The sequence below is a fragment of the Molothrus ater genome, chromosome 5 (genome assembly GCF_012460135.2).
Source record: "Molothrus ater isolate BHLD 08-10-18 breed brown headed cowbird chromosome 5, BPBGC_Mater_1.1, whole genome shotgun sequence".
Classification (NCBI taxonomy): Eukaryota; Metazoa; Chordata; class Aves; order Passeriformes; family Icteridae; genus Molothrus; species Molothrus ater.
Window position 1 is genome coordinate 37,291,714 of NC_050482.2, and position 13,873 is coordinate 37,305,586.

At 42.0% G+C, this 13,873-nt stretch overlaps 2 protein-coding genes across 3 annotated transcripts in view; both read right to left on the bottom strand.

Annotated features, from left to right (window-relative positions):
• Positions 1-1,630: 1,630 nt before the first annotated feature.
• Positions 1,631-9,957, bottom strand: PHLDA1 (pleckstrin homology like domain family A member 1). The gene is made up of 3 exons (XM_036401237.2): positions 9,900-9,957; positions 5,459-6,359; positions 1,631-5,351 (listed from the first exon to the last, which is right to left on the bottom strand). Exons 1-2 carry the CDS (start codon positions 9,955-9,957, stop codon positions 5,464-5,466), a joined length of 954 nt encoding a protein of 317 aa, XP_036257130.2. The 3' UTR covers positions 1,631-5,351; positions 5,459-5,463.
• A 1,014-nt stretch (positions 9,958-10,971) lies between these two features.
• NAP1L1 (nucleosome assembly protein 1 like 1) overlaps positions 10,972-13,873 on the bottom strand; it is a 28,380-nt gene continuing 25,478 nt past the window's right edge. For both annotated transcript variants that reach the window (XM_036400367.2, XM_036400366.2), the window contains one exon: positions 10,972-13,735. In XM_036400367.2, the coding sequence (XP_036256260.1) occupies positions 13,700-13,735 (36 nt within the window). In that variant the 3' untranslated portion in view covers positions 10,972-13,699. The remainder of the gene's footprint in view (positions 13,736-13,873) is intronic.

The following is a 13,873-nucleotide window of genomic DNA, read 5'->3' on the forward strand; positions in this document are numbered from 1 at the left end:
GTTTGGGTTCAATTACAAAGAAAATTGTTCAGTTTGAGGTGTGCTGTGAATTCAGTGAAATCGCATTCTGGTCTAGATTTCATCTGCAGGAAGGAGGACACACACACATTTAGATTGGTCTTCTTTTGTATTTTGTTTTGCTCAAAAAGCATAGGCATTATTTCATCTTCCTCTCCTCATAATTTAATTGGGAAATATGAAAGGACAGAATGTCAGTGTTACCCTAATCACACACCATCAATACTGACACAGATCATGGGCAAAGGTCTTGCTTCTGGGGTTTCTAAATCAAAAGAGAAGCAGCCACCATTTGTGGAAAAGGCCAACATCTGTCCCAGTCTGGAAAAATTCTGGTTGATTTCAATGAACTTTGAATCAGATCCAGATTATCTCTCTGTACTCCACATTGTACTTCAGATGAGAGAAAACTTAAGAGAAAATGCTAGTAAGACAACATCCCCTGTTAGGAAAATAATGGCCTATTTTCTAGGACCATTTCATATGGACCATAAACACATAAGCACTCTTATTTCACATCCTCTTAATCAAAGTTAAAGCAGAGAAGCATGTATTGATGCACTTTTGTGAAGATATCGCTATTGGTGCTGGAGCAGAAACAACCACCAGTTATAAAGCTCTTGTTCCATATTTATGTCCTTACAAAGACACTTACTGCTATTAAAAGCTTATAAGGGATACCTGCAACAGCTGTAAGGAACAGTGGGTCCTTGAATAGATAATAAATTTAGAGATGCTTAACTGACTTTTCAAAGCTGCTGAGCACCAGCGCTTGTGAGAGGTCAGATCTTTAAGCTGTAATTTGCATATCAATATTAAGTTCAAATGCCTATATTTTGGGGTGTTTGCTATTGAAAAGAGGACTTGTACTTGTTACAATAAAGGCTTTCTTATGGTAGAGGTTACTGACATCTCCCCAGTGAAGGCAAGCAGCAACAACATGTCTAGGTCAATGCACCCTGTGTCCCTGAAAGTAATACACCTTCAGCAGATGCTTGGAAATGAGGACCTGCTGCCATACCAATACATATCAGGGCAGTCCAAGACATCTGAGCAGCTGCAGCACTACAGAGAGCCCAAAGCAGCACATTTTTCTTGTTACACCTAATTTCTTTTCCCATGAAGCTAGAAAAGAACAGGTCGGAGTTTATGCCAGATGGTGGAAGTGGTTTTTTTCTGGATTAATTTCAGGTTACTTGAAATTCAATCATAGTGTTTAAGATCTATGAAAAAGAGAAACAAGGCTCATTTAATGCCTCCTAATATCACACAGAGCAAGGCATTTACAGGTAACAGTGATGAGCCTGAATTCTGTGCCCCAAAGACCTGCTGTACATGATTTGTGACACTGAGTGTTACAGAAATCAGCTACACTTGGTGTGGGTGCTCACACATCACACACTGCAAGAAGCAAAACTGAGGACTCTGAATCTCATAATGGTGCTATATATATAAAGATTAATTGGAGCATCTGAGTGGGTCTTCAGAGAGTACCTACCCAGGTTCAAAGTGTTCCTCTTCGGCTCTTAGATTGAGCTTAAGACATTGGAAAAGCTTAGACCAGGCTTTAATCATCACAAATAGCCCACCAAACAACCATTCTTCCAACATATTGAGACCTCTTTCAATAGATACCTCTTTATTTGAAATGGAATGTATCTTGAAAAATATGAAAAATAAATCACATCTCTCAGAAATCATTTATGAGTCATATTTACACACAAATTTTTTTTGACGACACTGGTATTTCTGCTCACAAGAGGATATGCAAGAAAACATTTCATACATCACTGCAGCTATAATTCAGAAGCTGGCATCTGAATATCATGAACCTTAAAAAAGAGGAATTAATTCAGGATGTCACAGAAACAGCATCCACTTGATCTTCCTTTTTCCCCCAGTTCCTAAATTGTCTTCGTCACCACAGCTTGGATTTTCTTACTAAATCTGCCCTTGATTACTTTTTTTTTTAAATTGCAACAAGTAATTTTAACCTTTTTATGAATACTGTCTCCACTTTTGCTATCTATATCAAGCATTTGCCTGTGTGTGTTTTATCAGCATTTTTGTTTATTCTGTAATGAATTTACTTCAGTCATGTGCTATCAGATTTCAGGGTTTTTTTTTTGGAAGAGGAAGGACAACTTAATGTATTTATCTGCAAAGCTCCAATAAGATGGAGCATGATGTGCTGAACCTGTTTTCATAGCCATTGCTTACAATGCAGTAACAGACAATATTAAATCCAGATGTTCAAATGAAGACTATGTAGTAATAGAGGGGCAAGATGAAAAAAACCCCAGAAGTGCCTCTTATAACATCAAACAATTTCTTGGTCTAAAATTACTATCAGTCAAGGAAAAAAAAAAGTAAACTGAAACAAAACAACAAAACAAAACCAAAAAAAAAAAAAAAACAACAAACAACAAAACAAACAAAAAACCCACACACCATGGAATTCTGAGCGTGAGAAAGTTGTCAGACTGTCCCCCCATCAGACAATTTAGCCTTATTTATACTGACAGGGCATGAGCCACATGGTCCAACTGTCCCCAGGGGACCCCAGCCAATTTGTTCTCATTCAGTAGCTAGGAGACAGTTCGGAGACACGAGGGAAAAGTTTGATCCTTACACCCATCCCACCCACTCAGGCTGGAGGTATTCAAGGTAGATTTTGTGATGTGACCACCTCTCACACTAGGAGACTGGCTGACACCAAAATTTCTAAACAGGTAACACAGCAGGTAACGACAAGCAACAAGAGTTTGTTGAACTACATCAGAGCAAAAGGTTTTTTTAGACCAACTTAAAACAAGAAACATAAAAGTGGGGTATTGACCTTGAACCAGTGAAAAATAGCAAATTTGAAATGAACGTAGTTTCCTCATACCTTCATGTTAATTTTCTCACTAAAATGATCATCTTTAGCTTTCAAAGTACAAGTACTTCCAGAAGAACAGTAAAATTTCAGCTTTAGACTACATCCACAGATTTTTGTGGCATATAGAGGCTTGCATCCACCGAGGACAAGAATAACTGCCTCTCAGAGAAATACATGTGTCTCTGATCAAATAGGAATTAATTCTCATCAGTTACATTTATCCTTCAGTAGGCTAAAATGCATTTTAGTAGTGAGATCAGCATTACATCTGTATACCTGAAAAGGTGGATTAGTTTCTCAGTAAACTGTAGTTAATCACTCTAAAGAGAGGAGCCAAATTACAGTCTATTTTGTGAGTCTTTGACTAGCTCATTAGAGAATCCCCTTGCAGCTCTAACGTCCAAGCGTTAGCAGAATGATCATGGCAGCTGTACAGAAAAGTGGAAATTCAGTGTTATGATTGCCAAGCCAGCGAACCTAATCCTAGAAGATGCGGGGCACCTTCAGATTTCAATTAATGGCCAAACAGTGACTTTGTTAGTTAGGACAGCTGTAATCCACCACCCCAAGTTCACCACGCAGCCCTGGCGAGGGCCAGGTCAAAAAGAAGCGCTCAGGAGTAACTACAGAGCATTGTCGGGGCTTTGATCTGCACCATACCATGCTTTCCTTGTCTAGATCTGTGACTCTGACACCTGGGGGAAGGAACAAAAGATGAGAGCTAACACAGACCTCAATTTACTCCTTACAGGACTGAACTTGATCTTAGAGTGCAGAGGAAGGGACCGACGGACACTGTAGTGAATTCTAAAATCTCCCTTTGAGTATCACTTCAGCTTTCTGCTTTAAACACTTACAGAAATAAGCTTGCGCCGAGAATGTAAGGCTTTTGCTGTCAAATTACACCTCATTTACACAAAAAGCCTTGGATGTGTAGCTTTAAAAGATTTTGTTTATATTAATGTAAATTGTAAAGGGGCTAAAAGCCATTTTCCTCACCACACTAGCTAAAATAAATATCTCCACGGCTTTGACGTTTTACCTTGGACCAGAGATAATGGGCCACATTGCTCTGTCCCACTTGCAGCTTCCCCCTTTCATTTAAACCCGAGAACCTGGGCGGTAGCAGCACCCAAGGTGAAGCAGCCACTGCCAGAAGGGCCCTGTCCTAGAAAGCTCACTGCCCATGCCCGACTGCCTCCTCTGCACTGGGCAAGGAGCTCCGACCCGCTCCCGCCAGCATCGGCAGCCCAACTCCCACTGACTTCTAAGAGGCAGAGAAACACACACCAGCTGTGCAATTAGCCCTTTGTTTTCCAACTTCGTGGCTTCATCAACGTTTTTAGAGGCAAGATGGCACGCCTCTCTCAACATCTGACAGTGCTAAACACCAAAATTAATCTAGTTCATCTCAGCTAGAGAGCAACTTTCAGCTTATAAAACTGTGACCAAAATAATCCATTTGCACGCTAAAACATACATAAAATTTTAAACTACAGACTGCTTTAATGCAAGACATTAAAAAACCGCCATGAAAATGCAACACAGGTTGAGAGTCCAGATCACTTGAAAACTGAGCGTGCAGAGGGAGCCCTGAACTTGGAAGCTAAGAAACGTTCATGAACACTTCCCAGCCCTGGCCCACCAGCCTAGGAGCAAGCACACCACACAGATAGCTGGAGTCCAACTCAGATTCCTGTAGCACAAAAGAAGTTGGTCAGATTCCTTCCGCTCATACACTAAACAGGTTGGTTTCAATCCCAGAATGACAAGCAACATCACTTTTTTGAATAGCCAAACATGAATAACTTTTTATCATCTTCCACCACGTTTAATATTAAAAAAAAAAAAAATCAATTAAGCCCCAGACTATAATTGTCCTCATTAGAGAAAATAGGTTTCATATGCAGTACAGATTTCAGCCAAATTTTGAAACACACATCATATTTTCCATGCTGGTGGAATACGGTGTATTTTGGGTAAAAAATTAATAACTTTTTTGTCAAATTGCACACAAAGTACCCAGAACTTCTCCATTCTTTCAGGGAGCTAACATGCATATTGTTTTTTTCCTTTACTTTTTTGATACGGCCTACATTCAGAAATGTCTTGCAAATAAGCCTTAAAAAAATAAAGGAAAACAAAACCAAAAGAAAACAACGCTAATAAATAAAATAAAATACATTAAAATAAAGTTACAGTACATCATGTCTCCTAGAAGTCCCATCGCACCAAAGGATCCTTTCCAAGGTTCATAAACAATGGATTTGAAATGCTTCTCGGCACCGAGGGCGGCAAAGCAGCAGCAGCAGCTGGCTGAGGTTCGGGCTCTTGAGCCGCTTCTCTCCGGTCTGCCCGCACCTCCGGCGTTTGCCCAGTTTCTGAGCCCCTGGAGCAGGTCCGCCACGAACGCGCTCTGTCCCTCTTCTCGGAAGCGCTCCGTGACCGTGACCTGCAGTGAGACAGAGAGCACACAGGGCACCCGTCAGGCGAAGAGGCGGCGGCCGGGGCGGGCAGCCCCGCGGTGCCGGAGCGGCGGGCGCGGAGCCGGGTCCGTACCTGCGCTAGGCGGAGTTGGAGGCGCCGCGGAGCCGCGACCCGTGGGGCGCTGCCAGGTGCTGCTGCTTCTGCCGGGTGGAGCGCACGGCCAGGATGGCCTGGCGGTTCTTGTACTGCACCATCTGCAGCGTGATCGCCGCGTTCCAGCCCTGCTCCTGTGCGCACCGAAAGTCGATCTCCTTCCCCTCGGCCATCACCACCGTGAAGTACACGTACTTGCCCTTCCGCTCCACGCAGTCCACCGTCTTCATGTTGGAGAAGTGAAGCTCCTTGATCTTGGCCGCCGGCTCGGCCGGCGGCGCCGGCTGCTGCTGCTGCTGCGGCGGCGGGGGGTGCTTGGGAGGGATGAGGAGCAGCCCCTCCTCGGTGAGGATACAGCGCTTCTTCTTCCAGAGCTGCAGCAGCCCGTCGCTCCTCTTCTCCAGCATGCCCTCCTTCACCGCCTTACAGCCGCTCTCCAGCATCCTTTTGGAAGGGTTAGACGGCCTCCGCCCGCAGGGGCTGGGCTCGGGGCGCAGGCGGCACCAGCCGAGCACTCTCCGCCGGGCGCCGGCTCCGATGCGGAGGGCCGGGAGCGCCCCGGCCCGCAGGAAGCGGAGCGGCTGCCGCCCGTGCTGCGGCGTGGCGAGCGGCGGGCGCTGCCGGTGCGGGCGGCCGGGGTTGTCGGCGGGCTTTTCCCTCCCCTCCCGCTTTTGAATGCGCCTCTCCCACCCCAGAGTGACACCCAGCGGAAACAGCGGCTCCTCCCGCCCGCCGGCCGCGGGGAAGCCCAGCGCGGTGAGAGCAGCGGAGCCGGAGGCGCGGCGGGGCCGCCCGCCGGGCGGGGCGGGGGCTGCGCTCCCCGCGGCAGCGAGCCCGGCCCGGCTCCCCGCCCCGCGCCCCAGGCTACGGCACAGCACGGCTGCGGAGGGAAGGGGTTCCCCGCCCTAGCTAACCAGCGCTAGAATGATACACGGACAGTACCAGGACACGGCAAATGCCCGAAAGTGCTCCTTTGCCTTCCTCGGGGTGTTCCCGCACTATTTAGTTGAAATGTAGTTCCCCATCCTGCCTCCTTGGGCAAGAGCAGTAAAGGGCCCTCTTCTGCATACTTTCGATTCAAAGCCCAGTAAAAGAGAGCCAGTTTCCAGCGGAACGCTGATATTTAAGCGATCATGGCCCCATTAAACAAAAGAAAGCCTGAAAGAACCGGTACAAGAGCTTGATTCCTTCCCTGGCCTGGGGAGAAGCAGCTTCAACTGTATATATAAAATAAATCTTTACTTTCTGCAGCAGTTTGAATAATGTCTAAAGAAAGACATCTGTAGCACTGCCCTAAGGCAACAGCAGGACCTCAGTACATGGAAATTGCAAAAGCAGACTTGGGGAAAAAATAAACCAACCAAACAAAATCAAACTGGCAAGCAGCTAGGAGCATTTTTATCACTCTGCTTTTTTTGGATGATCCCCCGAGGGTAGCTTTTGAATAAATGAGTAGAAAAGTAAAGTGACCTAAGGTTAATATGAAACTATTTCATTCTTAATCCTCTGATGTATTAGATGTAAATCAAAATCCCACACAGCTTAATTTGGCTGACAAGGCCAATGTAAACCGAATGCTAGAAGTTTCATACTATGTCTGAGAGCACTGTTTTTAAACATACATCTATCATGGCCATAAAAAAACTCCTCACATCAATCTTGGCATCTAGGAAGCAGATCATGCAGCAGCATGTGCTGTGTTCTAACAGATTAGAGAAAGAAATAAAGAATGATGATTGCTTCAATGGAGTTTATCTCTGATAACATTTTAAAAAGGATTTCCTCTTATAATCTTTTCCTCTTGAAGTTCAAAGGTAATTTTGATAAATTGCTGAGGGGTAAACAATTTAAGGCAATAAAAGCAATTAAAATTTAGCTGGTTTACCCTTTTCAAGGTAAGTAGAAAACACTCAGTAACAAAGGCAACTTGACTAGCCATAAATTAGGTGGAAAAGGAAATCAATATCCTAAACCATCCATTTATATAAAAAATAGTCCCTTCTCCTTAGAGCTGGATGGATAGACTGTAAGATACAGTTCATTCTCACAACCATTTTATGCCTATTTTAACAGAGACACATGCTAATTTTCAAAAGATCTGAATACCATTCGCAATTGCCTCCACCAGCAGTTCACTGCCATTTGAACCTAAATTCCTTGCACAAATATCTGTGTCTCCAGCTGATTGTGCAAATACAAGGTGTCTCAAAACCAGCTTGAGCAGCGTAAGAGAATTCCTGCCTTTTCACTTGTGTTTTGCACTGCTTTCTTTGCTCCTGATGAGGTCTCTGCTCATGTGACACACAATTTTGAAACTCTCCTACCAAAGCAAACTGGTTAAAATGGATTCACCTATATAAACCAGCTTAATAAAATACTGAGTTTATGTAAGTCATAGGACACTAGGCTAAACCTACAGAAGACCAATTTCTAACAATTCACCCGTTCAGTTTTGGTTGCTGCTCCACTGCTGTAAGCAAACAGCCATTTGATTCCAGGTAAATGCACTAACCAGTAGTGAGGAAACTCACATTTGATTTGAGAGTGCCATGTTACACTGTAACAGCACTCAAAAACTCTCTCCCCACCGCACAACACTGCACTGTAACACTTAAGGACATTAACACACAACCCGTATCTGTATAATTTAAGGTGAGTTTTTTCTCTTGTTCTCAGTACTGACAGTAAACTGCAATTAATCATATGAAAAAATGGAGACTAGTGTGGAAGGCCAAATATTTTCATCAAACATACAGGAGAAAGAGACTAAATTCATTCTACTTTGCCTTTCCATGACAAAGCACTGAATGTCAGATTTTGAACCCAACTCCAAACACTGATGGACATACTCTAATATACAGACTCACAGCACTCTTTATTCCTGGTGAAATTCACCTAAGCATGTGGTCAGAAGCAAACACGCAAAACATCCATTTAAATTTGTACTCTATAAGCCAACAAATATTAACAGTCATTTAAAACACACTATGTTTGACCAAAAATCCAGATCAGTCAAAAGCTACAAGACTAGTGCAAGATGAAATACTGATAGTTCCATGATAAAAGAACAAAATATCGTGCACAATTTGCCAGTAAAGGATAACAAACTTAGTTTCCTTAGTTTTCCTAGATGCAAGTCAAAACTGAACTTCGGCAAATGTTTCTTAAATTACTATTTTGACAAACCACATTCACCAGTTAGGCACACTACAGTATCACACTGAGATTTTACTTTACTTTTCTGGAAATACGTATTTAAACCACTGCATTTATATAAAATGCTTCACATCTGCTACCTAGTATTGAAGAAAATACTAGGCAGGTTCTGCAGCCATTCCAGAAATAGCTGATGTGAAGATGCCTCCTACTGTCAAACCTGAAACACTACAGTCTGAAAATGTGACCTTGGGTGCAGACTTTTCCTGTCAGCAACTCCATCTCACAGATACCTGTATATACCCCTCAGTAAGTGAAACAGTAGTGAAACATTTACCATAACTACCAGGCCTTAGCATTCCCTAAAACCCCTGGCAGTACCAAATAAACTGTAGGCAATTCACCAGCTATTGGCATAGCAGCTTCTCCAGCCTGGCTATTTCCAAGTCCTTTGCACTTTCAAGGCAGTGATTTTCCAAAAATATTCCAACTTAAGCTCACACATTGTAGAGAAAAACTAGGCTGTAAAGGAGCTTTTAAGGTTCTCAGATTTGACCACTGCAGTAAAACACCTATGAGTTCAGAACAGTTTCTCCACTACAGGGCAAATGTAAATTTGAGCAATTGCTGGCCAACACTTGAGCACACAGAAGCAAAGCTCATAAGAGAAAGTTCAGGACTCAAGCCCCTCCTGCAGCTGCAGAGCCAACTTGTGTTGACAATTCACAGGCTTTAGTCAGACACCTGCGAACACAAGAGCCCTTCTGCCATAGCCTCTCAAACCTCGTGTGCCTGTCCCTGGTGTACACAGGCACAGAAAAATACGGAATAAACAGCTTATCTGTACCTGGTGTACCCTGTCTTGTCTGCTTTATTACTCTGATTTTCCTACAAAAGCTGAGACGCAGAGCACATGTGGAACACTACCAGGCCTGAGCAAAGGTCTGACAAGGGGATTTTAAGAGCAATGAGACAAATGCCATGTGGACAAACTTCTACCTCCTCTTGTTAGTGTATAGAAGTAAGACTTTAATATTTTCAGTAGATAATTTATGCTCAATTTAGGCAAACATTACCAATTAAAAGTCAATTATCTCAACATCCTCTTGACATCTTGTGGGGAACCTTAAACAGGTTACTGAGCAGCTATTAAGAAATGAAAATGGAGATGTGATTGCAACTTCTCTGACCTGTAAAAGTCTTGGATTAGAGAAGACCAAATCTGTACAGAAAAAAGGAGAAAGCACTGTAGAGCTGAGTCTACCTACTCCAACATCCATGTGGCTCTGGACCCAGCCTAGCAGACCACCAAGGCTGTTCATGCTTTCATTATCAGGCTGTCCCTTTTGTACTGAAGGGTGTAGCATTTTGCTTCCTTAAGCTGCTGAGAGTGTCACAGCACAACCCTCTGCCCAAAAGGCAGCATTTGGTAAACAACTGCTGCGTAGACACCTTTGGAAATAGGAAACCTTTAGCAGAAAGGTCAATCATTCATCTGCGTCTAAGTTTCCTATCAATTTCCAAATCAGGTTGACAACAATGGGCCCTGAAACAGCGAAAGTTTTGAGTACCAGCTTGAAGGTGAACACATTAATTCTCTCCACTTTTCTACATTCTGCTGGCTTTTTCCACTTAAAAAGCAAAACATGTCAGAATTACAGTATCAGCTATTAGTTTCAGGAACATCAATTTCAATAACCCAGAAGAGCATCTAAGCTTATGAAGCTAGGAGACACTGGTAAGCAGTGTTGCTATGCCCAGTGTTCAAATAATCCAAGGTAACACTTCTAACTGCACCAAAAAGTAAACTTTAAACACTTCTAACTCCAAAAAGTAAAACTTTGGAATGCTAAGCTTAAATCTGGGCTCCTTTATTTGAGGATGCTGTATTTATTTTTACTTTTTTTAACATGAACAAAGTTGTATCAAACAGGCAAACTCTTCAGTTCTAATCTAATCTAGATTGCTAAAAGCAATTATGAAAGAATTGCAAAGCCTCCCTCTCCATCAAACGTAAGCCCTGAAACCCCTTCCCTGTCATCCCAAGTCTCACTTAATTCTCTCCTCTTTCCTCAGCCACCTCCCACTTTTCCCCCCAAAATAATTCTCCCTTCAATACAGCAAACAAAACTGGACAGAAGACACTATTTACACAGCTGTTAAATTATGGTGCATTTCTGCAACTGCTGCTAAAGACAGCAGTTTCTATTTCAGTGACACATTTTCCCAGCCAGACCCTGTTAACAAGGTAACTTACCCTCCTCAAATATTAACAGAGGAGATTCTCTACACCTGGTATAAATGAAAAGTGAAAAGAATGAGTCACAACACTCCAATCAATGTTGAAAGTTTAATGTTCCTGCTACATACTGCCTTTCAGAACTGCTAAACAAGAGTGTCATTAATAACAAAACTACAGTAAGCACCAGAACAGTTTTAATTTAACCAATGCCATAAGAACTGGCACCTCATTTATATTCTTCTTTTTGCTGCAGTCTGGAGAGCACAAGAACTGCTGATTTAGAACTAGCATGTCAATCTGGAGAGAAGCTTACCAAAATCTGTCAATACGATGTATTCATGACCCTGGATCTTGCAGGCTGCAGGTGTGCATCTAACAACTCCCCTTTTCAAATATTGTATCCCATTGTATGTTATGAAGGTGTTAAATGAGAAAGTAATCAAAAAGCAAGCCAAATTTGTTAAGTAGTGAATTTTGAAACTTACAACTTTTAACAGTTCATTTTCTTTTAAAAATACAGTTACCAGATGCTGTTAGCAAAAATGGGCTAGATCTAAGTAAGGACTTCAGAGACTTCACATATCCAGATGTATGAACTCCAAAGCCCCATCTTAATGACTTCTCAAGCTCAGAACATACTATCACAGTTTGGTCTCTACAAGTCCTCAAGTTTAAACCTAATCTTGGGAGATGTTTAGAGAAGAGACCATGTGAAACCCAAACACCTGGCAGGGTAAGGGATAAAGGATAAGCATAAGCATATTCTGATACCACAAAAAACACAACCATATCTACTTTAACACATAGCTACTGAGAGTATTTGTTAACCTTTCATAACTGCTTTTTCTATGCTATGATCTGTGTTACCTAAAAAACACCTAAGATCACAGCTTCAATGGTCCTGCTTTACATACAGCTATAGACAATGAGCTCCTCCCAAATCCACAGATACCTGGAGAGGAGAAGCCTGACAGGGATTCTGACATGAAGCAATGTGGTATTTAGGCCTTCAAGGAATTAAAAAAGAAAAATCAGTAACAAAACTAAAACGTTTTAGTCAGAGGACACTAGACCCACATCTTCTTGAGGGGGGCTGAGGATTTAGAAGGGCACTTGGGATAAGCTTCATTCTGTATTACTTACCCTCCAGGGAAGAGACATGCTACAGAAACTCTTCCATCAGCCCTATCCTCACGTGGTCATTGCCTCCTCCTTGCCCTGCTCTTTTAAAACCTTTATGGCTAAGTGTGTAAGTGGCACAAAAAACCAGTAGCTACTGCAGAAATAGATCAATTTCCAACACTACAAGGACTATTCCATCCCTGAAAAAGCTATCTACTTGCTTAGAAGATTAGAATATATATTTAGTTGTGTGAAGGACAAGACAGCATGGGCTATGCTAGCATGCTACTGACTGGAAAAACTCAGAATACATCAGTTCACAGCCTCTTTCAGCTCAGTATGTTTAAATACACATCTCACCAAGCACCTCCGCTGCTAGGCTAGAGGCAAGGTAAGAATGAGACGAGAAAGATCTTCTAGCCCATGTGTTTCAACTGACAAAAATATCCAATATGGACAAAGTATGAAGCAGAATGTGCAAACACAAGCACAGTGAACAGAACATAGGGTGAAGAAAGCAGAATTTCTTTGGGTTGGTTTCCTCATAGATGTTTGATACAGTGAGGACAAACTAGAATACAGCCATGTGTTGCCAGCACTCCCTTTGACTGCAGGGCATGCTTTGCTCAGGACCACCTAGCTCCATCTACACAGACTGAAAATCCAAGGCACTTCACTCCAGATTTCATACTAATAGGCAATGCCTTAGGGTCAGGCACAGCAACACTGAAGTCCTTTATCAGATCTAGCCCCACTTCTAAGAACTTGTCTTCTCTAAAATGGCAGTGTGGACCAATCACTGAAACATTGAGCTCAGATTCACAAGTATCACACTGCAAGTGCAAAGTATGGATCCAACTTTCCAAACTATTGTGTTTGTTTTTCAAATGCTATATAATTTACTTTTCAGTAATTATCAGCTGTTTTTTCTAGTAAAACGTGAACTGCAGCATGTAAGATATGCATTACCAGTTTACACATGCAGATACACAAGTAATAAAACAAGACTAGCTTCTGAAAATACTAGGTTTTATTCACACCCCTGTGGTAAACAATAACCTTAATATGATGACTAGGTTTCTTTTGTAGATCACTATGTCACATAAAATACAAAACCCATAGCATAAACAAGCTGACAGTTATGAATGTTTAATGTGGTCTCATTAGGAAATTAAACAAGTTATACTAGTCCTCTCAAGTAGTCAAATTCAAAATGCATCATCATCTTCATTAGTACAAGTCACTGCCATTTCTATAACAAAGTAATGAAGGCACAGCTAGTGCAAGCAGACTTAAACCCGTTCAGACTACTGGGCTGAAAAAATACTTTGGTTGGTTCTTCAGGAGAGAGTTTTCTCTAAACAAATATTGGTCTCAGTTAACAGTTCTGATCATCTTCACAGCTGCAGTCTAATAGCTACATGACAAAGACTTCACAAGAACCAAACTATGTAGCAATGAATTAACATTCATGCTTTAGGGCATTTACTGCATTCTACATATTGGCAGAAAATTATACTGTTAAAATGCTAGGTAGATTGAACCTACATTTTAAACTGGTTCTTAAGTGTTCAATTTCTTTTTTTAACAAATTGGTTACTTAATTCTACCAAGATACAAAACATAAGGCTGTAAGTAACTAATAGTTGTGTTTAGGCTATTACAGTGCAGGTAATCCTCAAGGCCACAGACACACTGCTTCACTGCTGCTTGCATTCTGCTGGGTTTTGATCCTTCTGTTGAAAAAAAAGGAAATACAGTTTAGAGAAACAGTATTTAAGAAGAACTATCAATATTGCTAAGCATGCTTTCTCAAGCTGCAATATTCTTCCAAAGTTCTTCCATCTTATCCCTTGCATTAATTGTCTACCATT